Consider the following 26,213-nt stretch of genomic DNA (forward strand, 5'->3'; position numbering starts at 1 on the left):
TGTAAATTTCAACCTAGTTTTAATCATGACAATATACTTCAGAGTTTACATAATAGTTTTATACAATAAATCGAAAGGTATAAGTTTTCATGGTACATATAAAAAAATAAAAATCTTTTGCAGGAAAAAAAGAATGTTTTTCTTCTTCTTCATAAAAATAAATAAAGAAAACATACTTTTAAGTTATAAAATAACATTAGAAAAAGTCCAATTCTAAGATAGCGTAATTTCGAGAGACATTATTTAGTCAACTCCGATGCAGGGTGACAATATTTTGCGTGTTTCAGAAAAAAAAAAAACTTGCCCTCTCGTCAACCCCGTAGCGTAGACTATAGAAATAGAAAAAGTATGCACACAGAAACCATTTGCAAAATTAAATCAAGCATATACACACATTTTCTTTTGGTGGGCTATGTGTATATACACACACATATTTGTACATAAATTAAATAAAAATACCATTAAAACACTAATGCTTACCCCCCCTCCCCCAAAAAAAAACCATTAAAACACTAATTTTAAAATTTTGAATTTGTACCATGACCATTAAATGGTAGTACTAGTACGTTACATCCAACCTTCATAAAAAATTTCAGATGACAATTTCCCCCCCAAACGGTAGATATGTTCCCTGAAATACATTGCAAATTTTGATTTGATGATCCGAAAAGATTAGTGCATCCAAGTGTCTTCACCCCTTGAATATTACAATAAATGTAGTTCAACAACAACAAACCCCAATTTGAATGCTCCACTATCATCATTTACTATTTGTCCTAACCAAAGAGGTAACCACGAGAAGACCGAAGAAAAAAGAGTGACCAAAACAATAATTGCACAAAAAGTTTACGATCCTAAGCACATAGCGTCAATGTTTTGGTAATGCGATTCCTTGATCAAAGAAAATGTTTGCATTTTTCAACACCATATAAAGAATAGAAGTTGATGTTTAGCAACGGGGCTTAATTTCATGGAAAATCCTTCGTATATTCGCCCGTCCTCTAAGGCTATTGACATTGTCTGGTTTGGTTTGCTTTTTTGACATAAAAACCATTGTTTGTCAGCTTACACAAGTATGTATATATGGACATTACACACAAACATTCAAAACAGGTAACCGTATATGCGTGTACATTTCTCATCCATCTTATAATTAACTAATTAGACCTTGCCCAAACATAAATAAATAACAGGGCCCTTTTATTTTCCAATTTAAAAATAAAAAGTATTGTAAAGAATAAGAAATTAATTATAATGCATTGATAGCATTTTCCATTTTCATTCAATAACAAATTAGTGTGTGTATATATATATATATATATATATATATATATATATTAATTTATTAACTACCGTAAAAAATATATTATATTATATCAGTTACTTTAAAAATCATATAAAATATTTTTTAATTGTTTCACACATATCAATTACTGAAATTCTAGAAGTTTACTCTTTTAAAATGATCAATGTACTTCTTTAGAAGATAAAATAAATAATCACAATTATTCATGAAAAAGGAGGATTGACATTACGGTTTTTTTTTTGGGGACGACGATTAATATTACGTATATATACATAACAAATTATGAACATATTAAGGATGAATGTTAACTATATACTTCATTATCTAACTTTTTTTTCTAGCACATATTTTATTATTAATAAAAACTAAAAATTATAAAATTAAGAGTGAAATTCATTAAATAAAAAATAAAACTCACAGAAATTACTACTACTAATTTTATATTTAAAAGTAGTATATTACTAACGTTTTCCATGTTAAATATCAACAAATAACTTTTTCTTCCAAGGACTAACGTTATTTACTCATAGGAGCTAAAATCCAAAACCGTCATTACAAAAAGCAAGGCATGTTCATATAAATGTTGAAAATCGAGAAACAAGGCATGATATGAAGGTGTCTGAAAGATCCAACCAACGAAGGAAGCAATTTACTTTCACACATAAATGAATACAGTTGGACTGTGTCGTATTAATCTTAAATTAATCCACTCTCTGACCTTACAAATTTAACACTTTCCCTTCTTTTCCTTCTTTCCTTTCTTCCATCTTCTTCTACTTTTACTCTTTCCTCTCTCTCTCTCTCTCTCTCTCTACACTCAATTTCTCCGGCGACGCGTTTCCCTTTCTCTCTCTTGTTGACTTCTCCGATCACCTCCATGGGGCATTGCTGCAGCAAAAACATCGCCGTCAACAACGAGACGCTCCCCGCCGATCACGCCCCCAAGCCGCCGCATTACGCGGCGGCGGTGGCGGCTTCTCCGCTGCCGCCGTCGGGGAGCTCGGTCTCCGCCGCAACTCCCGGGAGGAACACGCCGGCGCAATCGTTTTCCATGAGCCCGTTCCCGAGTCCCCTCCCGGCGGGCATGGCGCCGTCGCCGGCGAGGACGCCTGGAAGGAAGTTCCGGTGGCCGCTGCCGCCGCCATCGCCGGCGAAGCCGATCATGGCGGCGTTGCTTCGGCGGCAGGGGAAGGCGAAGCCGAAGGAGGGGCCCATACCGGAGGAGCAGGGGGAGGGTGGCGGCGGCGAGGGTGAGAGGTCGCTCGATAAGAGCTTCGGTTATGGGAAGAATTTTGGGGCGAAGTTCGAGTTGGGGAAGGAAGTGGGTCGAGGGCATTTTGGTCATACGTGTTGGGCCAAAGGGAAGAAGGGTGACCTCAAGGGACAATCTGTTGCTGTTAAAATCATATCCAAAGCTAAGGTGAGAAGTCTTGTTATGTTTTTTTTTTTTTTATGATTTTGCTTTTTTATGATTGTGAAGATCGTGTGATGTTTTTTTTTTTTACTTGGAGAGTTGGAGATGGTGTACGTTGACTCTTGGTCTCTTCAGGATCAGTTTCTGACTGGAATTTCATCTAGCGTGTGATTAATGATTGACTAATTGTGTTTTTTTTTTTGGATTTGGAAACTCAATTTTGCAGTCTATGTATGGTACTGATTTTGCATTTGTTTCGATTTTCGTCCTTGTGTAAACATATGTTCTGTGCGGATATATTGATAGTGTTATGGAATTGGAGCCTGCTGAGGTGGTGGTAGTTGGGCACTGAAATTCCAAATGGTTTTGTTGGAGGTGATCGCGGTTGCTTTTTGGTTTAAGGGATTAAACTAAATGTTGATATTGTTATTTTCTAAGCTGGTGCTTGTACCAGAAAGGAAAATACCATGGAGACCTGTTTTCTAGAAGAATTTATGGAATTAGAAAGTATAGAATGAAAATCATTTCGTTATGTCAATTGGACACTTTTTTTAACGGAGATTCTGGATTAGAGTGACGATGACAAATGATTTTGGCTGCAACTAGTGCTTTGTCTTGATATATCTAGTTGGTTTCTTGGGAGCGTTACAAAAGATTTTTGAGAATAGGTGGCACAAATGGTGGTAAGTAATGGGACAAGTAAGCAAAAGGTGAAGTTGCAACATCTATAGTATGACAAGTTGCTGGAACTTGTGGCTTTTGCTTAAGTTATTTTTTATGCGTGGACTATGCGTGGACTATGACTTATCTATAGGTATTTTACATTTGTTCTATCAATGGCCATTAGGTTGTGGTCCAAACAGTAGAGGTTCAGTGGTTATAGCACCTTGTTGTTAAAGCACAAGGATAGAGCAGGCAGTTTGCGCAAGACATTGTTGTCAAAGTATCTTGCATGTTTGATGAAATCTGTTTTATGCTCCTTGGTAGATCATCTATAAACATATTGGTGTTTAGTTGTAGATTTAAAGAATCCATATTGTGAACTGGTCGTGTATTGTTTTTCATCCTCCATTATGAGCCAAATTGGAGATAGCAGATATGCTTAAAAGGAAAAGAAGATGAAGAAGAAAATTAATATCCTGGAGAAAGGCAACAAACAGAAGCTTATTGACTATGGATGAATGTTATAAAAATTTTCCTTTTAGTCCAAGCCCTATGGGCCTCAGGTGATGTAAAATTTTCATTTCAGTTGCTTGGCCTCTGATGGCTGACGTTTATGGGAAGGGTATGGGCAAAAACTGATCCCATACTTCTGCACCTTTTCATTATTCTATTTCTTCCAAACAATCAAATTGGATAGTAAATATTAGTTGGTGTGGGAGAATCATGTATTGTGATTTTGTGGTCATAGATTCCATAGTTTGTTTTATGACATCCATCAACATGAATTAAGCTTTGATTTTCAAGCTTTTGTCAATCTCACCTTAAAATTCTTGCTTGAGAACACCGTAATTAACTGATTTTTGTATGGCAGATGACTTCAGCAATTGCAATCGAAGATGTAAGGAGGGAGGTGAAAATGTTGAAAGCCTTATCTGGACATAAGAATTTGGTCAAGTTTTATGATGCATTTGAGGATGTCAACAACGTTTACATTGTTATGGAGTATGTGCAGAAACAATTATTTCTTAACATTTATATGCATACATTTTTTTTTGAAGTTATTGGGTATAATAGAATTTAGGGTTTAGGGTTTACGGTGGCTTTTCTAAGAGTATTCATAATATGAGCAGATTTTATCTTTGGGTAGTAGGTACATATCTACAAATGTTTTAGACATCTATTCTGAAGTATTGGGATTTTTTTTTGGTTCTTGGCAGGTTGTGTGAGGGTGGAGAATTACTTGACAGAATTCTAGATAGGTAAAATTGAAAGGCTATTTTTCATTTGTACTGTCTGTAGTTTTTTTGTCCCTCCATACTTACAGAGGTTTGATTTTGAATAACATGATTATAACTGCATTGTTTTGATGTTAATTATTTGTTAAAGAGGTGGAAGATACCCAGAGGATGACGCTAAAGCTATTCTTGTACAAATTCTAGATGTAGTTGCGTTTTGTCATCTACAAGGAGTAGTTCACCGTGATCTAAAACCAGAGGTATGTCATTGTGAAGTTTGAGCTACTCAGAATAATTTGGTTGTGCCTTTCAATGAATGAGCTATTTTATATTTGTACAATTACCCCTCTAATATTTTTTGCTTTGCAGAATTTTCTTTTTGTCTCGAAAGAAGAGGATGCTGTGATGAAAGTTATTGATTTTGGGCTATCTGATTTTGTTAGGCCAGGTAATATGACTAAATCAACCTACTATAGTCAGTCTCAAGTTGTATCCAAGTTTTTGTATTCAATGCATTAGCATGGTCCTTTGAATTTACTCATGTAATCTTCCGGAGAATAACCAAGGAATCAATTATCATAAGGTTTTGTGCAATATTGTTAACACTTAGATTTTGTGAGATATTGAAACAGTATAATGAAGGATTAATGATATTTTACCATATCACAGTTCATCAGTCATTAATTTGGAATAAATATCTAAAATTGATTTTTATCACTTGTAACGAAGAAGGCAAGATGCCTGAGAATTTTTAATAATATTTTTCATCTGATTGAAATATCTGATAAATATCTTAATTTTAACATTGATTCCTGATACAATTTGTAGTTCCTTGAGAGTATGATTTAGTTTTCTCTATATGTTAGTTTCTTTTTGCAGAAACAAAATCGACATCATATAATCAGAGATACTAGTAGAGTTGAACAGGATGATCTTATTTATCATGTCATTTCTGTTCCTCTAAGGCCTTTAGTTTGATTTATTTTCCAATTTTATGATCATATTCTGAGCAAAGCTTGCTTTTCTCTTAACTTCAGCAATTTTGATGACTGACCACTGTTGTTTTTTCATTGCCTTAAATATTACTGGTTTAATAAAGCTTTAAGTGAAATTGATGTTAAATTATTAATCTGTGTTTGGGAATGATATTCTAAAACTAGGTTTAGAAGAATTGATGTTTGGATGTTGTAAAAGTAAAATTACTTTTATATATCAAATCAAATTACTATCAAAGGCACAATATTATTTTAGTTTTAAAAGACACCACATGGATATGAGGTTATTTCAGTAACTATACCCATTTGTTTTTACTTGTTTCTACTTTTGTTTCTCATGTAAGCTAACGGTCATTTCTTCCAAAATAATTGATTTGTCTTTTTCTGGGTAAGTTGAGAACAAATATAGGAGTAACCAAACACTTTTCAATTTTGTTGAACTGTGCAAACTTCCACAAATGGCCATGTGAAACACCTCAAAATCTAAAACAGACATGTTCATGTGGTAAGCATGTTTGCATGCGTATGTCTTTATGCTTCTGATTTTCATAATTTTATTTGGATGCTTAGGTTGAACTCCTCTCCATAACTTTTTAACTAAATCGAGAGAATGAAATTTAATTTTATGATAACCGAATATGTGAGTGTTAACTCATTGGTAAGTGAATCAAATTGTCACAAGTAGTAAAATAAAACGGAAGTTCGAGTGTCGAGTCCACATGGACTACTTAGATTGGTACAAACCCAAGTTTGAAGCCATTGATAGAATTGTAAGTGAAAAATTAGGGGGCAGAAGTAAAAGATAAAAAAGATAAGGAAATTAAACAATAATTTGAATGCGGAAGATGAATTCAGAATGCAAATGTGTTGGGACCTAGCATGCTAAACTACTAATGTTAATAATTTTTCTCTATCTAATGTTATCCCAGTTTTTACCTGCATTTATTATGATATTCTATCTTTGATTTCTGGTTTCCCACATGAAGAAACTAATTTATATATTTTCTCTCTCAACTTCCTTTGCAAAGATAATAGTAAATCGCATTAAGAATGCATGAAATAGGCTAAACAAACATCACTCTATTCCTAGACATACTTCATTTAGATGCCCTTTCCTGATTCTTTAGAAAATAACCATTTTTCAATGCATTACTTCCTAAACAATCAGCAACAATAAAACACAGAAAAGAACAATAAAAACCAAAATTGCATTGAATAGATAGTAGGGAAGAATTACATTATAAGAGTTTGGCCGCTAGATTCTCAACAATGGGGTTTAGTCTCTCCTAGTCACGAGAGACTTTACACTTTAGGGATTGATGGGGATAGAAGAAGAGGGATGGATAGAGGAGTAGAAGGCGATAATAGATATAGAAAGACAGTTTCTACTAGTTGAGATATTCAGACTGGATTTATTAGAGAGTTCTAAGTCTCAGTACGTCTTTCTCCTTTGTTTCCTACTCCTTTAGGTCTGAGGTAGCTTAAAATTCACTCCACCTCTCACTAAGCGGGCCTTCTAGGCTTAGCGAGCATGTCGGTGATCACGCGCTTAGCGTGGTTTCGTGCTAAGCGCCTTTAGACTTCTTCGTGGGTCTTCTTCGCGCTAAACTTGGGTTAACCTAGGCCTGTCTTGTGCACTAAATGAGCTGTCCCAATCTTCAGCTTTTCTTCAAGGCTTTTTCTTCAAATTTTGCATCAATTTTCCTCCAAAGCACTTTAATCTTCTTTCTTTTGAATCCTGCTGGTCAAGAATTAAAATGATATTAAAATCCTCATTATTTCATGAAAATAGCAATAAAGTAGAGGAATTCTAATCATTCTTAGTCAAATTTGACTATCAATTAAACCCAAATTTCGCAGTTATCAATTAGAAAATAATTTCTTGTTACACATGTTGGGATGATCAAATTGATGATTGTTGAAGAAAGGAAGCTATTAAATAATCCTCTAGCTTGAATACTTAATTGAAATTGTTTTTCATATTTTCATATTATTCTGTTTCTGCTATCTTTTTGGGAGCTCCTGCATGGTGCTTGCCCTTAAAAAGACATTAACTATGATATACTGTTCTCACCTGGTGTGTTGAGAATGTACACTCCAATTTTAAGTGTGGCATAGAGCTCACAGCTTGGCAGGAATGAAGAGGTCTTTAAAAACAGAGGATGTGCTATCTCAAATTGCCTTGTCAATTTTCACACCCAACATTTCATACAGTCCCATATTCACTTCACATTTTCCACCTTCCAATTTTTACTCTTACCAAGCACATTTAACTCCATTTAAAACCAACTATTTTCTCCCTTTCATTTTATATTCTTGCAGATTGTATTGATCTAGTTTGACAAAGAGGCTAGGGGAATATTCGTTGGAAAACTTTGCCAATATCTGTATTGCTATTTTTTTCTCTACATTGGTCAAAATCATGTAGGCATATTAAGAATAGATTGATTCTTTCCTACCAACGCTTAGAATTTCCTTGTTTTAAGCTCTGCTATAATTGTACAAGTTTGTTTGCGTAAGGCTTTTCACCAATTTACTGGTTTAGATGAATTTCAGGGCATGCATTGATTCTCTGTTTAGGATTGCCTCCAGTTTTGAAATAAATAGTTATCATTTATTGTCTTGTAATCAGTGATATCCTCTTATTAATTTTTTGACTACCAGCACTGACTTCTACTAAACATGCAGATCAACGCCTCAATGACATTGTTGGCAGTGCCTACTACGTTGCACCTGAAGTGCTCCATAGATCTTACAGTGTTGAAGGAGACTTATGGAGTATTGGGGTTATATCATACATATTGTTATGTGGAAGTAGACCATTTTGGGCACGCACTGAATCAGGAATTTTCCGGTCTGTCTTGAGAGCGAATCCTAACTTTGATGATTCACCTTGGCCATCCATATCACCTGAAGCTAAAGACTTTGTGAAGAGACTTCTGAACAAGGACCACAGGAAAAGGATGACTGCTGCTCAAGCTTTAGGTATGTTTCATTTCAATGTTTTGCCCAGACCTTGTTTAACTACATAAGAATTTGCTTGTCATTGAAATTCTCTCTCTCACACTCCTAAATCTTTTTCTTTGATGCTTGCTAATGGAGAGTTTCCTCTATATTTGCAGCTCACCCATGGTTGAGAAACGAAAAAAATGCTATTCCTTTAGATATTTTGATATACAAGTTAGTAAAGTCATATGTGCGTGCCTCACCTTTGAGACGTGCAGCATTGAAGGTAGTTATTTGTTATGCTTCCATTAGAATAAATGCACATTATATCCTCCCCTTCTTTGGTGGGGGTAGGGGACAATGGAACAAGAGTGATTTTGTCTGATTTGCTTTTCTTTATATTGATGCAGGCTCTTGCGAAAGCATTGACCGAAGACGAGCTAATATACCTTAGAGCGCAGTTTAACCTCTTGGAGCCTAAAGATGGCTGCATTTTACTTGAGAATTTTAGAGTTGTAAGTTCATGGTTTTTGCAATTATATACTCTATGTGACATCAAGGCATGTTCTTATTCCTTAAACAATGATATGCTATATTATTATCTGTTAACTGTATAAAATGTAAATATGTTATCTGTTAGCCTTAGGTTATCTTTTATGGTTTAAACTCTGTTTTGGTTTTATTTGCTGTTGTTTCCAAAATATCTATAAACTGAATCAAAAGAAATACAGGCTCTCATGAAAAATGCAACTGATGCCATGAAGGAGTCAAGGGTCCCTGAAATTTTAAATTTGGTGAGTAATCTTTGATTTGTGATTTACATGTATTTATTTTTCTTCCAGCTCTCTCCATTCTAATGTTTTAGTAGCCATTATGATCCCAATCTATAATGTGCCATGTCTGGACTGGTAGATCTTATAATAAATTAAAAAGAAGTTGCATGAATTTAAGGGGACTTTAAATGCTGCAACCAGAATTGCCTGCACATTTACTTGAGACCGGTATATAATGAAAATAGGTGGCGGGAAGGAATGCAGATGGTTTTGATTAATTTTGACAAGAGCAAAATCTTACATTCCTTGTTGATCAGTGCCACTATTACTCATTTGGATTGTATCGTAAAATGCTATAATATCTGTTTTATTCCTCATGAAAGTGCAGTTTTGTTTGCATACATTTATAATATGGAAAACCTGAAATGATTATTTCTTGAAACAAGATGGAGCCACTCTCCTATAAAAAAATGGACTTCGAAGAGTTTTGCGCTGCTGCAATCAGTGTATATCAGCTTGAAGTTCATCAAGAATGGGATAGAATCGCTACCACAGCTTTTGAGTATTTTGAGGAAACAGGAAACCGGGTCATTTCAGTTGAGGAGTTGGCTCAGGTTTGCACATTCTGATGTTAATGCTGTCTTAAAAGCTGTTTAATAACCTACTAACCTTCTGATAATGTTCTCAGGAGATGAATTTGGTTCCATCAGCCTACTCTTTAATGGGTGATTGGATCAGAAAATCTGATGGAAAACTCAGCTTGGTCGGATATACAAAGTTTTTGCATGGTGTCACAATGCGTAGTTCAAATACAAGACACCGACAGCTAGTATAACTAAAAGGGAGATTTTATTATTATTATTATATTTGTTGAAATTAGTTTGTGTCTTTTTTCTTTCTTTAATTTGAATTGAAAGGAAAAATGGTACGGAGGGTCTTAGCAATTTTTTCGGGGGGTTTTCGGGAGTGGATCATGGAAAAACAGAGCTAACATATTGTTTTGTTTTGTTCCTCATGTGATTTGCGGTGCAAAGCAAAAATCTCCTATTTTACTTGTGAGCCAAAATGCCACTTGCTTTCTTGTAACATTTCGTGTGAATATTAAAGACGCATCTGTATGGGTCTAACTTCATCGTATTGTAACAATGCCGCAGTATTTTTAAGAAGGTTTAGGTAGTGCAATGCGGCGGTGAACTTGGATCAATTTCTTCCATGCCTTGTGAATATTATCTATTTGGTCTAAAAAAATCCTTGTTGAAAACCATGCACGTTTCTCGTTTTAGCACTAGTCAAAACTCGAGACGTGCTCGTAAATGATTACCTGATTTCTTATGTTACGTTGTAATTGTATTCATTCAAACATGTACTAGTGTTTATTCAAAATTATACTTATGACAGGATTAAAATAACCATGCAGCTTTTACGTTGAGACTCCTATGAAGCATAAGCTAAGGAACAAAGAGAGTATAAAAAAATATTAGTTGGGAATCTGGGAATATATATATAAAAAAAAAAGTTAGGAATTTGGGAACTCCGTGAAGATAGAGACTTTTGCATTAAAGAATTGGAAGTTAACACCTACCCAACTAATGTTTGTCCATATTGAGAGTTGAATGGGTCTGGTTTGTGATAACTAAAATATGTTACGTCATCTTTGATTAAGTAAGAAGTATTTAAAATGAGATGGGATGCAGAACATGCCATGCTGATGAGGGATTACCCTCTGAACAAGTAAAAAGCTGCTAATTGCAGTAAAGGCACTAACCCAGATTGGAATTGGCCAACAAAGATGGACGCAGACTGCTTGAATAAATGCTCACGAGAGCTGACATACAGAAACTAATTTGGGTAGGTTTATATGGTGCCAATCATAAATGAATGATGTTATTGTAACATTTTTTTATAATAGTTTTTCATAAGACTTATTTAATCTCATACTTGGGTAGTATATTTTTTTTAATCTCACCTTTTGTTGTTGAAATTATTTTAAAAAATATCATTAAAGTAAAATTACTCAATGGGTAGTGCTCCCAACAAGCTCATTACAGGTTTTTAAATTTTTGTTTCTCTAAAAAATAAAGAGTGAAAAAACGATTTATGGATGATATAAGGGTTGATTGAGAATTTATTGATTGATATTATGATAAAATATAAATATATATGGTAAATAATAAATTCGCTAAATTTAATTTCTGATTCACAGATAGTTAGATGCAGTTTTACATTTTTTTAATACAATAGCGGCAGAGTCTTGAAATTATGACTTACGCAGTTTATCCAAATCTTTTTATTTCTAGTTTAATCACAATCACTTGATACGATTTTGCATTTTGCCTTTTAAGGATTTGACCATAAAATAGAGCCTACAAAATAAACTACAGTAATAATTTTTATTATGAAAAATCATTACTTATCAATATGACGTTAATTTGAGTGATAATTTTTTTATTGTTTTTAAAAAAGAAGTGTTTAAAAATCAGAATAACATATATATGTATGAGGAAAATAAATTATCAAAACATTAAAATTTTACGCGCTATTTTTATTTTCAATGCTTATTATTGGCTTATATTTTAGAGTAATTAAATATTTTAAATACTCCTCTTTTACTTTGGAAAAAAGACAAAACTTTGATCAAATTCCTTATTCCTTATATTATTTTTATCAAATTCTTCAATTAAATAATGACACGTAGATGTTTATTTAAAATTCTGCAACACATACCTAAGGAAAACTATTATTTATTATTCCTAAAAAATATTGATTATTAGAAAAAAAGTTCATGTGTGATCATTTGAATGATGATAAAGATGTAACTGACTTGGTTTTCACCGATTAAATCATGTAACAAGTGTATGAATTTTATTTGCAAGTATGAACGATCGAGACAAAGGGGAGAAAAATTCTACGAAACACCAACAAATGTCTTGCTGTCTTATGCTCTTGGCAAATTAATTATTTTTTATTTATAAAATAAAGCCAATCAAATGCGATGACTTCTGAAAGCAATTGGTGCACAAAACCAGATTTACTTTTTGCATTTTAGAATATCTTTAAAACATAATAATAATGAATTTATAAAATAATAGATTCAAAGTCAAGATCGCCCACATTCATAGGAAAATACGATCCCCATTATGATTGTCAACCCTAATCCCCGCTTGATTTGTTGACAACCTAAGAATAGAATGTGCAAGTACAGCACTTTGCGTTGTGATGCCAGGAACCGAAGCTTCATAATTATGTTCTCTGAGAAAATTCTCAATTGAGTCCTACCAAAATCCTTGCCCTGGTTCAATTTTCTGGGAGCGTAGATTTGATGAAATAATGGGAAGTGTGCACGCCAAATCTCTTTGGACTACAACCGTTCACCAAACTTGCCACGGAATTCCTAATCACAACCATGTATATAGAACCCCACCAACCAAATGTAAGCGACTATATACTCGATTGCTTACAAAACAGAAAAAATAAACCACATATGTAATAGCTTAAATGCAAGACCTTAAATTTTGTCTATGGGCCCTCTCATCCATGTCCTCTATCATCGGCCACAAATTTTTTAAGGAGATAACTAGATCTCAGATTTTTCCAAAGTAGATATTCCCCCGTGAAGCCCAAACTAAAGGCCAAAAAAGAATTAAAGAAGGAATACAAAAAAGAAAAAGTCTATGTTCATCTTTGTTCCAAATTCCAACCGTGTATTTCACGCTTGCTACGTCCAACCAACTAACAGCTATATGCTTCTTTTTTCTCTTTTTTTTTAATTAAGAGCTGCTATCTACTTCAATTCTTTCACACATTAAACATAAAATTGAAATAACAAAGAAAGATAACCAGAAATAATACTCCTCAATCACATCACAAATCCTATAATTCTCGTTTCATTTTCCATTGATCAAACATTAATAGTACCCAGAAAGGAAAAAAATCATGCAAATTAAGATCCAAAGATTTTCGTCGTCATCACATCATTATACCAACAGTACAACGCCACATTCAAGGTGTCGTGGAAAATTAGGAAAACAATGACAAAACTAAAATAAAAATAAACAAGAAATATCATGTACATGATTTTAAAATTTAAAAATTCATGTTGCTAGAGTGTGACTGATGAATCAAACTTTGAAGCACCAAGCATGGTGGTGATGGCCATGGTGGAGGGATTTGTCCTTATCAATCAAGCCTTGAACAGAGCGGAAGTGCTCCACGTGGCAAGGAATGGTGATGGGGCCTTTCTGGTCGAACCCGTATTCCTCTTCAGCTTTTTTCAGCAACTGCATGAACAATGGGTGGTTCATGTACATCACAGGGATCACAAACCTCTGTTGCTCCTCCCCTTGCCCTACCAAGATGGCCAAACACCCTTTTGGAATGTCCTTCAGATCCTCCTTCTTCTCTTGTTGTTGGTGATGGTGAAAGTACTGAAGGTGAGGAATGTGCAAATGAAAACTCATGAGATGATGGTGGTGGTGGTGATGCTTCTGATTATGATGATCGCTAAGGATCCCCATAACGTAGCCAAAAAATTAAGCTAAAGGGATAGGGGAAAAAAAGAAAGAAAGAGCAAGGTTTAAGAAAAGTGGAGTGAGAATTATTAACACGTTAATTAGGGCTATAAGAAAACGAGTGAGAAAGGCCAGGGGTCAGAGGATGATATGGCAAGGTTGAAGAGGGTTAGGGAAGAGTCGGTGAGAGATCTTGGGATGTTGCTCATGATAAATGGAAGCAAAAGAATACCCACATAACAATATGAACGTATGCAAAAGAAGTAGAAGAATGAAGAGGATTTTGCAAAGGGTGGGATAGAGGTATATATATGTGTGTGGTAGGGTTAGGGTGTAAGAAATATTATGAGAGGGAGAGCGTTGTGGTGGGGTCAGGATGCTTCTAGGGTTTGCTTACTCTGTACACAAAGATTTGTTCTATACGAGAGAGGGACCTCAAAGCTTAGGAGAGTAATATATCTTTTTTCTTGTTTAGATGATTGGAATTGTGATTCTGACTAAAATTTTATTGGATGGTCCATCTGGCTAAGGATATATTCTGTGTGATTAAAGTAAAAGCGAATTTGTTTTTGAAATTAAAGTTTGATTCACAGCTGGAAATTCAGCATGAATGTAATTTGCAGGATAAGAAACACGCGGAAGAGTCGTAAATTGAATTTTATGATGATAAATAACATTCAAATTAATATATTTAATATTGGATAGTTTATGCTCCGATTGACTTGGTTTTTAGGGTGAGGGAAGGGAAGACTTTGCACTAGAACTAGAATATTGTGCAAGAACGAAGAAGCCACGCTCTATCACACGTTATCCTTATTCGCCTTCGATCTTGGTTTGAGTTAAGAATAACTGTTTCACATCTATTGTTGAAAATATAGAAACTACAAAATATTCCCACGATATTTTATTTAATAAGATCATTTTTCTTCTTCTTTCACATCTATTGTATCATTTTAATAGCTGAAAATATTTAAACTACAAAATAATTTCAAGTAGTATACTTTAAATACCAAATATATCAGATAAATATTATAAAATAAAAAAGCAAAACATTACCTACAAAAGATAAAATATTATTTTATAATTAATTATATTTTATAAAATATTAATTAATGCTATTTTGAGATAATAATTAATTATTTTATTTCTAATATATTTTTTATTATTATTTTATTTGACTGATAATATTCCTTAGGTTTTTGTTTTTTTTTTTTGCTGAAGATACTATTATTCCTTAGGTGATAGTTAGAAATAATTACTTTGGGGGTATAAAAATCACTGAAATAGATTTTGCATTTCTTAGTAATTTTTTCATACAGCCTTAAAAAAAAGTAATTTTTTCATACACACATTAAAAAAATTAAATTTCTATAAACATGTTTAAAATAGTCAAGTATTATTTTTAAACCACGGGAAGAAGTTTGGAAGTAATAATAATGTTATAGTGTGCTATTTTTTTGGTGGTATTATTTAATCACCTTTGTTTGTGCCCTATCTTGGTGGAATACCTTTGCTAAAAAACATTTTTTTCCCATGGAATCAATTTATTGCTTGTGAATTGGGCGTTAGCGTGGTACCCGAAAAACACGATTAAGCAAAGAAGAAAACAGGTGTAGCCCGAATTCGAAAACTGCCCTTGAATTTCGGGCGTAAATCCTTATGATGGGACCCCTAAACCTAGTTTTGGTTCAGACTGTTGCTGGGTGTAATTGCTAGTGCAAGCAAGGATCCAAACATGTAATTTTTGCATTAATATGACGCTTTAGTTAATTAACTAAAGGATAATTATGTTATAAATAATTAATGTTAATATATATAATATTAAAATTATAATGTATATTTAATATGCATCTAAATTTAGATAATAAATTTTGTAATAATTATATTAGAATATCTTGTTGATAATGTGAAAAATTAGGGTTACGGATTGGACTTGTGAGGCTCATGGATATGAATGGGACAATTCATAAGCTAATTCGTATTAGTTTTATGAAAATGTGAAACAAGAATTGTACAAATTATGCGGGATGTACCAACAATTTGTATGGTACCCGTAGCAAGACCTTAGCTTCATCCAAATAGAAAGTCCATTTTAGAAGCGGAACTGATGCCACATTTGTTGCATAATTCTAAAAGCATGTATGTAGAAAAATTAGTAATTAATTAATTCTTGTATATTAAACTTAAATTTATTTTCCACACCTATACGTACGGTATAGCTAAATAATGAGCATATGGAAAGTTTTTAAAAAACGAAAGCTAATGGCATCATGAATCCCATGATGGGGAATATGACTCCCATATAATGGGGATAAGAATTATGCAATGCTAAAATTAGGACTGCAGTAAATAGTCCAATCTAGAGTTAAAAAGGAATTACAGACTAAAAATAACACTCAAATATTTCTTCATTGATTCATTTCCAAAAAGATAAATATATTTTATACCGTCTTAATTAATGTAATACTAATTATTCATCGGTCAACATCATAACATCATATCATATATTGCATTAAAAAATTATAATTTAAAAAATAAATATCTATATAATTATTTAATCGTTTGAGTTTGAGAATATTTAAGTCTTTTAAAGCAATTAATATGAAATTATTTTAATTTAACTAAAGATTTTTTGAATTAAATACTTTTGAAAAAAAATATTATATATAATAATCTTATTCGATTTAAATATAAATGTTTTCAGTTGTAAGAAATAAAAAGTAGGCGTTGGACGACCCAATGGAAGTCATTGATTTCTTTCGGCTTTCAAGTGGTTTCAACTTTTTTGTCTAAAAGCAAAATGATTATAGCAACCAGCAAGGCATAGTTTGGATAATGCAACTGAGCCAACTTTTGTTTTTACCTTTCTTTTTATCTCACCTACTTCCAGATGGTACATCTTTTTCCACAGTATGGTGATTTTAGAATCTGATTAAAAAAAAGAAACTAAGATGAGTAGGGCTTTGATTTCACACGGAAATAATTCTTCCATTTTTCCCCACACAATTTTGTTTAGAAAAAGTAAAGAAATCTCGCAAAAAATAGTGCGGACCCTTGCTCCTTTTTTTTTTTCTTCTTTGATTATAATTCTTGATATAAAAACTTTATAGCCTATATCACATTAATATAAATTTTAATTTCTTCCCTTTTTTTTATGTCTAAAGTTGGAGTTACCATGATCAAGAGCTAATATGGTCTCTGTTAATGGTATAACTGTTTTCTTGGTTGATCTTTGTTCTTTACTGTCAAGTTAGTAGTACAAGTAGGCAAATAACACAATGAAAAACAAAACCACACAAATTAATGGTAAAATTATACCGGCTTTTGTACAAAATACCCCTCGGCCGTTCTAGCTTGCTAAAGTAAAGAAGAATTCTTTCCATATTGCTGCTGCAAAACTTTTTCTTCTTCCAAGAACATAAAAAATCAGCCATTGGATCGAAAGGTAATAAGGATAAAGAAGTAGAATGAGACAAAAAAAAGTTAATTGGAGCTTTTTTTACGGTTATTTAATTATAATTTAAATTGTTAATTTTTATAATAATTATTTTTAAAAAATTATGTAAAATAATTTATGTTTACGGAGCACTTATGCTTTCATGGAAATCTAGGTTGCTATTTTGCAAATCCATATTTCGATTTACCATAGATATCAACAAATAAAAAGGTATGAATTAGCACTGGCAGATACATTTACTGTTAATCAGGCCCAATATCAAGTTGATCCAGCAAGCCCAACTATGGGTCGAGATGGGCCATGGAGAAAGATTATAGGGGCGTTGCTACATGCACCCAGAAACATTACTGGTACACACAGCAATTATGCGATTTTCCCGTTTTGCCCTTCTGTAAAAGTGATACGGATTGCCTAATCCGTTGACTTTCAAGTTATTAGTACAATGTTCTGACTAACTGAACTAATAGGTCAATCATGTTATAAAATAATTAATGTTACTATATATAACACGAAAATTTCTAATGTATATTTAATGTGCATGTAAATTTAAATAATAAATTTTATGACAATTAATTTTGATATAATAATTAATATGTTTACATATATGAATTTTTATGAAACCCATAATTTTTATTTAAAATTTATATATGTAAACAAATACATTATTAGATCAAAATCAATTGCAATAAGGTCAAAAAATACATTAGTAGGTTTTTGTTAATAAACATATGATTTTTATTTACAATTTATATATATAAATATATTAATTATTATATCAAAATTAATTATCACAAAATTTATTATTTAAATTTACATGCACATTAAATATACATTAGAAAATTTAGTGTTATATATAACAACATTAATTATTTTATATATAATTGACCTATTAGTTCAGTTGGTTAGAGCGTCGTGTTAATAACGTAAAAGTCATAGGTTCGACTCCTGCTTTAGGGTGCACATAGCAACGGATTAGCCAATCCATATCCCTTATATGGAAGGGCAAAACGGAAAAATCGTGCAATTGCTGGGTGTACCAGTAATTTTGCTGGGTACACATAGCAACACTCAAATTATAAGGGTATGCATGAGCTAATTTACCAATGTTTAGCACATCAATTCATCGTAGCTCACAAAAAAAATAAAATCATCGTAGCTCATAACTTTAACATTAGGGAGCTACTATTGGCACCACCAATATTGGCAAAATAACCATCCTATCCTTTTGGATTTCCTACACCCCCAAACTCTTCCTCTATCACATAATTTTATTTTCCCCTTTCTTTCATTGAACAAACCTATGAGACTTTGTGAGAATTTTAGCATTTGTAACCAACAGAATAATGATTTCGTTGGTTTCTAGATTTTGACACATAACGAAATTAATCCCAACCCATATCATTATAAAAGATTCCCAAGTTTTCAGTTGGAAAGAGAAGATAAAAAAACTAAAATGAAAACAAATGGATCCACCATTGGAGTATTCCAAATTCATAATTTTGTCGTGTGTCGAAATCCATACATGATTTTGTAGTAATTTTTTTGGTTGCCAATGTTTGATTGTTGTTTGATTTCTAAATTTACCAAATGGACCTTTGTAGAGTATACATGGATTGAAATGCATTAACTTCTGGTGAAGTTACAATGTCAAGTGGTTGGAAAAACATGATTGATGAAAATCAAAATCTTTTTTACCATACCAATTAAGCATATATGATACATGCAAAAGGAATGCAGATAGATGATAATGATTTGGGAAATCACGACGATGATTCTAATAATGGTTTGAATATTGACCCCTCAACCTAATTAAATAGTGTTATGTGTATTGATTTTAGACTTGATAATACTCAATAGCTAATGATTTTAGTCCTTTAATATTGACTACAGAGTTTGTTAATTGTTGTTAATCATGAATATTACATTGTAGTTGAGGTTGAGGTCCTTATTCTAATAATTATGTTGACTGTTAAACAAGTACAATAAAAATATAATTTTGTCAAACAAATTTATAACAAAACCATGTTTTTGTTGTACACAAGGGGTTAAAAAAATAAGCTAACATAAACAAATTTACATTAAACATGTCTACAACTGAATTGTATTTGTTTGTGCACACTTGGGATTGAAAGAAAAAATAATATAATGAAAACATGATTTTGTTGTAAACTTATACAATGAAATTATATTTTCATTATACTATTTAATATTCACCCCAATGTGTATAGCAAAAATACAATTTTATTATATATTTATACAACAAAATTATATTTCCAATGAAAACAGTAATTTTGAACTAATATGAAAATTCACAACACTTCATAATGCCTTAACAATATAACCTGTTGATGTCCGTTTTTGGCCCATTGAGAAACAAAATTACAAACTCCTACATCATTTTTTTAATTTAATTTCTAATAACTACTTTTTTTTGTTTAAAATGAATTAAATAAAGATGAGAAAGAACACGAAAGAGTTTTTAAACATAGAAATCAGCGAATTAATGATAATTTATCGATATAATAAAATTATATTTATCAAGCATATTTTTCTTAATTGTAAATAATGTTTTTTATTATTATATATACATGTATTCATTTATACTACATTTTTCGATTCTATTGTACCTGTATGTATTTTTCCATCTTTATGATCATAATCATTAAAAGATTTATATTGTTAAAAGTGATCAATTTTTTTTTTAAATTTGAAGAGTTACTTAACATTAAAAAAAACGGAAAAATAAAATATTGTAAAATAATCTTTAGAGTTTCAAATAGCTTGAACAAAAAAAGCTAAAGTGTTACCCATTAATATCAACCTAGTGATTTTTTTCTAAGCGTTGACCTATTGATGATAAGTTTTGATAGTAAGTATGAAATCTTAGATTTTAATCTTATTGTGACTATTGTATATTTAAGATTCGCTTGGCAAGAATGATATAGACTTATTAGTAGTGTTCATGGTTATGGGTAACTTGGAACCCAAATTAACCCAGATTTTCTCACTTTGGGTTGGATGTTTTAGCGTTTGGGTAACAAGTTTTGATTTTCGAATCCATAAACTTACTCATTCACGTAATATTTAATTAAAATTATTATTATATATTCGTATATATTAAATTACAAAAAAAATAAATATTAGTGAATAAAAAAAATAGATTCCTTATCCTATACAAAATTTATTGCAATTATTGCCTCTATATGATATTTGTTATAGGATTAGAATGAATTTGACAAACATTTTTTTTCACACCGACAACAGTTGATATCATGACTAAACATACAATTCTATGTTCGGTTTGTTGGTAGAGTTAATATTTGGTAATAAATAAATATAAATTATTAAATTTAGAGTTAATTTAAATGTTCAAACCTTATAGATTCAACCGAATCAATATGTCAAGTTGGTTTGAATTAAATTTGACAACAAAATCATACAAATTTAACACAATCAAACCTGCATAATTTTAATTGAATTGAATATTGTGTTTAAACAAACTCAATCCAACGTAGCTTGTGAGCACATCTCAAGATTTATATATCAATATGCTTTTTTATGTAGATATATATGATTGAGTTAAAAACTAAGTTTAAACATTGTTTAATTGAATAAATAAATTAGTCAGTTATTTAACGAGTTGAAGTTAAATAAATATAAATAATTCAACTAATTTAAATTTCAAAGTGTAAATATATCCATTTATCTATATTGCAAATTTATTTAATATTAGAGTATGAACTATGAAGAGAATTAATAAAAAGAATAGAAACACCACAAAATTTCGGTACACAAAAAAGAAGGGCAAAACACATGTAACTCGAAAAGAATAAATCCAATATGAATTACAGAATGAGAAAGAAAAAGAGAAAAAAGAAACATGATTTTCCCCCCTTTAAAATCGACCAACCTTATCCGTGTTGCACGAGCACTACAAGAAAAAAATGAACAGGTACCAAAATCTTGCGTTTGAGATGATGACCAAAGAATACTATTTTTTTTTTTACCTTCAACAGAGTGGCATTGTTAATTTACCTCATTACCCTCCCTCCAAACGAACGACGACACCTGATTCTTCGGTTTCTTCACTTTGCCTTGCCCCCGGCTGCGGGGTCGACACGCAACAGTTTCCCCCAGCGTCCAACGCATCGGAGATAGGCTTAATGACGAGAATGCCCTCCCCGGCGGTGGCGCAGCCGAACGCGGCGAGGAACCCCACGAGCGAAACAACTCCGTAAACCTCCTGGTGCGGGCTCCACAGAACGCTGAACCCTAAAGACACAATCTGCAGCGGAATCGCCACGAGCACAATCGAAGCCAACACGTAAATCCTCACCCTCAAGCCTTTGTTGATGACAAGCAACAAAACCCTCCAACACGAGAACAAGAACCACGACGAGTACGCAACACCAAACACCGCAAAAAGAACACTACTCAGAAAAGGGTACGCGCAGAGCACGGTCTCGAAGCCGTAACCGTCGTTCAGAACCACCGAGCTTTCCGCCGGCACACGGTTCTTGAAAGGGGCGAAGAATATGAGCAATGCTTGGAGCGTCGCAACGGGGAGGCACGTGAGGAGCACGGACGTGATGGCCCACTTGTCATTATTCGGTGTCTTCCTTTTTATCGAAGCATTGAGAAGGAATAATAGGGTTACGAGGAACGCGGGTTCGAAGAATCCGAGGGAGAGTACGATGTGGACTTTGCAGAGGTTGGCTTGTTGGGATATACTAAAAGAGGGTACAAAAGGGTACAGATATTTTCGGCGAAAAAAAGGTAACCGGAGAAGTTCGGTGATGGACCATAAGAATATGAATAACACAAGGAGGAACCGTACGGTCCAGAGCGAGTTGAAGCCTTGTAAGTGTGTGATGGATTTTGATTTGAAGCGAAGGTGGAAGATGAAGCATAGGGACAAAACGGAGAGGATTATTAACCCGGAGATGAAGATTACGGTGATGAGGTCGAAAGCTGAGTTGAGGAGTGGTAATGAAAGCGTGAACAACATGGATCACTCTTATCTTTTTTTTTTCTTTCTTGTTCTTTTTTTTGGGGGGGTATGTATTATATGTGTGGTTACATATATATACATGTACTAATGTGTGTAAGTGTCTATTTTTCCATCGATGTATTCTGTTGGTTGGAATTCCCAGATTGCTTGTAATAATGACCCCACCAAATTTTTACTTGGATAAGTGGTTGTGACCGGAGATGATAGGGTTGCGGTGGTGACGCTGGCTCTGGTGTCGACGGTGGCACTGGAGGAGGAGAGAGGGTGAGGTTAAGCATGGGAGATTGGAGAATGATGGTTTTTGGTGGAGAGGCATGTATGATGAATGTAGGGTGTTAACGTGGTGGAAGATGATGATGATGATATATGAGTTTGATGGCTCTCTCTCTCTCTCTCTCTCCCCACTCTTCCCAACCTGGGGAGATGGAGAACAACTACAAAAGATTTAGGTTTTGAAAGATATCAAACCTGGAGGAGGGTGGCAGATAGAGAGAGAGCTTTTTTTCTTCTTTCTTTTCTCTTTTTTGGGTGCGAGGAAGGGTGGCTTTGTGGTGTAATGAGAAGGATCCTTTAATTTCGGTCTCGTGTGGTTGGTTATAAAGGACAACACCCTTGCATGCCTTCTCTTTTTTTGGTTCTCACACGCACTATATATATTACTACTCATATATACAATCTTGGTTTCGAAACTCTCATCATTTTTTACAACTTTATGTTGGTTATATAGCGTGATGATGATGTGGTTGATTTGTTCTATTTTGTATATATATATATATATATATATATATATATATATATATACACGGTTAGATTTCCTATATATTTTATTTTTTGACTGCAATACGTTATGTTTTATGAATACATTTTTTTTTTATCGAGTTGGATGATAAGACATATTGAATTGTTGTCACACATGCCACATATAACATTTGGATTCTTTGGAAGAAAAGAAATGCATATATATGAATTTTTTTTCTTATGGTTGTAGCTTATACAATTAAAGGTGTATTTCTAAATATATCGAGAAATATATATGTTATACTCCATGACATGTTCAGTTTAAAAAATAAAATAAAATAAAATTGATGTATGCACTCTATGCAACTCGTTTCAGAATTAAATTTCTTGTACTCAATATTACAATTTTATAATGGTTGGTGCAACAACAAAACAATATTGAAAAAGGGCGGTTATGTTGATATTTACAAATGGCATCTTTTCTAAATGAAACATTGGAGACGACGAAGTGAATCAGAAACATGTAAATATACTAGTATTTTTTTCCGGCGATGCCTGAGATTTTTTTTGTCTGTTTGTCTCTATATAAAAAGACTAACACAAAATAAAGTTAGTTTTTATTAGGCTAAATTATAATTTTGATAATCTTTTATTTTAAATTTATAATTTTGATGACTCTGTTTTTTTTAGTATTTACATTTTATAAAAATTACAACTTTAACCTAATTTTTAATTTTACATACATTTCATTTTTTGAGTTTTGCATAAAATGATTATGTATTTTTGAATGATAGGTGATGATTTCATTACTATTATTTATATTTTTGACTGAAATATCTATCATGTGTTAGACCATAATTGTCAGGTATTAACTACCATGGAGGTAGATAGTGTGCCACGTAGGACATATATGTTAATTTTAACGATAAATTTTTAATGACAAGATTAAAGTGACAAACAAAATATACAATACACTACAGTGAATTATACTTCCATGTATCAAAGTTACTATTAAAAAAATATATATTAAAAAATGATCATATGATTATATTTATCCTGATTTTAAACTTAATAATATTTTATATTGAAGTCAATAAATCTTTATGGTAATATTTGTTTTGGTGTGAATAAACCATGTTTTCAGCCAATGAAATCAATTTCAATAGTGATAACACTGTACGTTTGGGTAATTTTCATGATTGACAATAATAGCATTAAACCATTAAATTTTTGAGATTATTAGTAAATATTTTTTAAAATAGTTATTATATATATATATATATATATATATATATTAAGAGATATACAATTTATTTCAATAATTTCAATGCTTTGATGAAATTAATTTCCAATTTTAGGTAGAAGTTTCTTCCTATTCTCGCGTAAAAAGAAAAAAAAAAGTTACGATCAGTAAAATTAACTTTAAGAAAAGTAAAATATTTTGAATTTATCAATGAGAGCTGACTTTAGTGTGAAACATTAAATAACTAAAGCATACGCATGTTTTTTTTTTTTTTTTTCATTTCAAAAGCAACGATATTTTATCTTTTGAATCAAATATTTTTTTTTCTTTTCAAAATATTATTTTAAATTTATTTTTTTAGCATTTATTCTTGTAAAATTTCTTTACTTCTATATTATAAATTAGAAGTAAAGGTGAAAACATTTTCTCTTTTCTCAATTAGGTTGTCAATTAAAATATTTGTTTTTTTTTTCTCTTCTCTAGAAGTGCATTTCACTCACAACTCTTTACCTCCGTTTTCCCCCCTTTTTGGCTAGTTGATCAAGTTTTATATTGAATACTTAATAAATAATTGCATTTCAAAACAAATTGGGAAATGGAGTGTGGAATTTTCCTGTGAGGTTTACTAGTTGGGGAGACAATGGTCTTGGTTTGAAGGGGTTCCAAAACCTGGTTTGTGAGGTCGAGTTCTCTTAGTTCAGTGAACTCCGACGAGAAGAAAACATTGTCCCCGATGAATTAATCGTCGTAGAGGTTCAGGAGTCAGGAGACATGAGGAGAATATTAAAGAAAAAGGGTTAAGGAGTAATTTTATTGAAATTAATTATGATTTTTGTTGAATTTCTTGGAGTTTTTAATTTTAGTCCATGAACAAAAAATTTACCAATTTTAGTGCTTAATATTTTTGTTAGTTAATGCTTTTGGTCATTGTCATTAAATTTTGCTGTTAAGTGATAACACAATGTCACTTTTATTATTATTTAATTGCATTTTATGCCAGCTAATTATTGTAGGTTTTGTATATAATTTTAAGTTTGAGTTTCTTAATCTGGATTTTGATTTGTATTTTATCTGGTTTTTAATTTGTATTTGTAGATCGAATTTGATTTGCGCTGTAGATCGGATTTATCTTTTTCTGGAAAGAACAATTTCTGGGAATTCTTTAACCGTCATAATTTGGTTAGCATATGAAACAGGTATTCATTTTATTAAAAAATGTTATATTTTCTCTTTTTAAAAGATAAAAATTGTTAATCAATCATTTGTCAAACACAAAAGTTCGTGCAAAACTTATTTTTATTCCATAATAGAATTAGAAATATTTTTATGTGTGTGTATGTATCGGTGCGTGAATTAAATGACAATTTTGCATTTTGTAACGTTTTACTTTTCATCTGCTTAGTTGGTCTTTGGTTGATAAATAAATGAAAAATGTGTGAAAGTGAAAATTAATAAAAAAAAATTGAACTAAAGTAAAGTAAAATATAGAGGTATGAGATCTAAACCCATTTTTAAAACTTTCATATCAAATTCATGCAAGAGGGATTTAAACCAAACACTACTAAACTCTTCCTTTTATGGTACACATCGTGCTAAACTAACTTCCTTGGTTCCTCTATAATTTGATTTGTATTTTTTCTATAATTTTTTTTTTGTTAGAGTTAATTTTTTATATTTATAATCCTTAAGTTCATCCAATTGTAATTCTTTTTTCTTATATTTTTTTTGTTATTTGTAATGGCGTTTGTTTGTGATTGTTAGTTGGTATATCTATCTATCTATATGTAAAAAAAAAAATTGAACTTTTATGAACCATTGAATTGAGATTTTAACTTCATAACAGGCGTTGATTTGAAATTGATAACTTGAAACTATTACAATCATTCATTAAAGTTTTTACTTCATAATAGCTGTTCTTTTTTTT

General features: G+C 32.0%; 3 protein-coding genes across 3 annotated transcripts; 1 reads left to right on the forward strand and 2 right to left on the reverse strand.

Annotated features, from left to right (window-relative positions):
• Nucleotides 1-1,914: 1,914 nt before the first annotated feature.
• Nucleotides 1,915-10,398, forward strand: LOC100803631 (CDPK-related kinase 4). The gene is made up of 11 exons (XM_003522485.5): nucleotides 1,915-2,726; nucleotides 4,255-4,385; nucleotides 4,601-4,642; nucleotides 4,770-4,878; nucleotides 4,988-5,066; nucleotides 8,302-8,598; nucleotides 8,736-8,845; nucleotides 8,970-9,074; nucleotides 9,291-9,353; nucleotides 9,779-9,946; nucleotides 10,021-10,398. Exons 1-11 carry the CDS (start codon nucleotides 2,184-2,186, stop codon nucleotides 10,165-10,167), a joined length of 1,794 nt encoding a protein of 597 aa, XP_003522533.1. The 5' UTR covers nucleotides 1,915-2,183; the 3' UTR covers nucleotides 10,168-10,398.
• A 2,802-nt stretch (nucleotides 10,399-13,200) lies between these two features.
• Nucleotides 13,201-14,230, reverse strand: LOC100793034 (auxin-responsive protein SAUR32). The gene has a single exon (XM_003523285.4). The coding sequence runs from the start codon at nucleotides 13,844-13,846 to the stop codon at nucleotides 13,451-13,453; it is 396 nt and encodes a 131-aa protein (XP_003523333.1). The 5' UTR covers nucleotides 13,847-14,230; the 3' UTR covers nucleotides 13,201-13,450.
• A 7,106-nt stretch (nucleotides 14,231-21,336) lies between these two features.
• On the reverse strand, nucleotides 21,337-22,305 carry LOC102660354 (uncharacterized). The gene has a single exon (XM_006579267.1). The coding sequence runs from the start codon at nucleotides 22,303-22,305 to the stop codon at nucleotides 21,337-21,339; it is 969 nt and encodes a 322-aa protein (XP_006579330.1).
• Between the last annotated feature and the right edge of the window lie 3,908 nt (nucleotides 22,306-26,213).

This window comes from Glycine max, chromosome 4, assembly GCF_000004515.6.
Source record: "Glycine max cultivar Williams 82 chromosome 4, Glycine_max_v4.0, whole genome shotgun sequence".
Lineage (NCBI taxonomy): Eukaryota > Viridiplantae > Streptophyta > Magnoliopsida > Fabales > Fabaceae > Glycine > Glycine max.

Excerpts from the sequence above, each read along its gene's own strand:
- LOC100803631 (XM_003522485.5), top strand. The coding sequence starts at position 2,184 with ATGGGGCATTGCTGCAGCAAAAACATCGCCGTCAACAACGAGACGCTC. Across the intron at positions 4,643-4,769 it reads CTTGACAGAATTCTAGATAG|AGGTGGAAGATACCCAGAGG; the intron begins GTAAAATTGAAA and ends TATTTGTTAAAG. Across the intron at positions 9,075-9,290 it reads TACTTGAGAATTTTAGAGTT|GCTCTCATGAAAAATGCAAC; the intron begins GTAAGTTCATGG and ends AAAGAAATACAG.
- LOC100793034 (XM_003523285.4), bottom strand. The coding sequence starts at position 13,846 with ATGGGGATCCTTAGCGATCATCATAATCAGAAGCATCACCACCACCAC.
- LOC102660354 (XM_006579267.1), bottom strand. The coding sequence starts at position 22,305 with ATGTTGTTCACGCTTTCATTACCACTCCTCAACTCAGCTTTCGACCTC.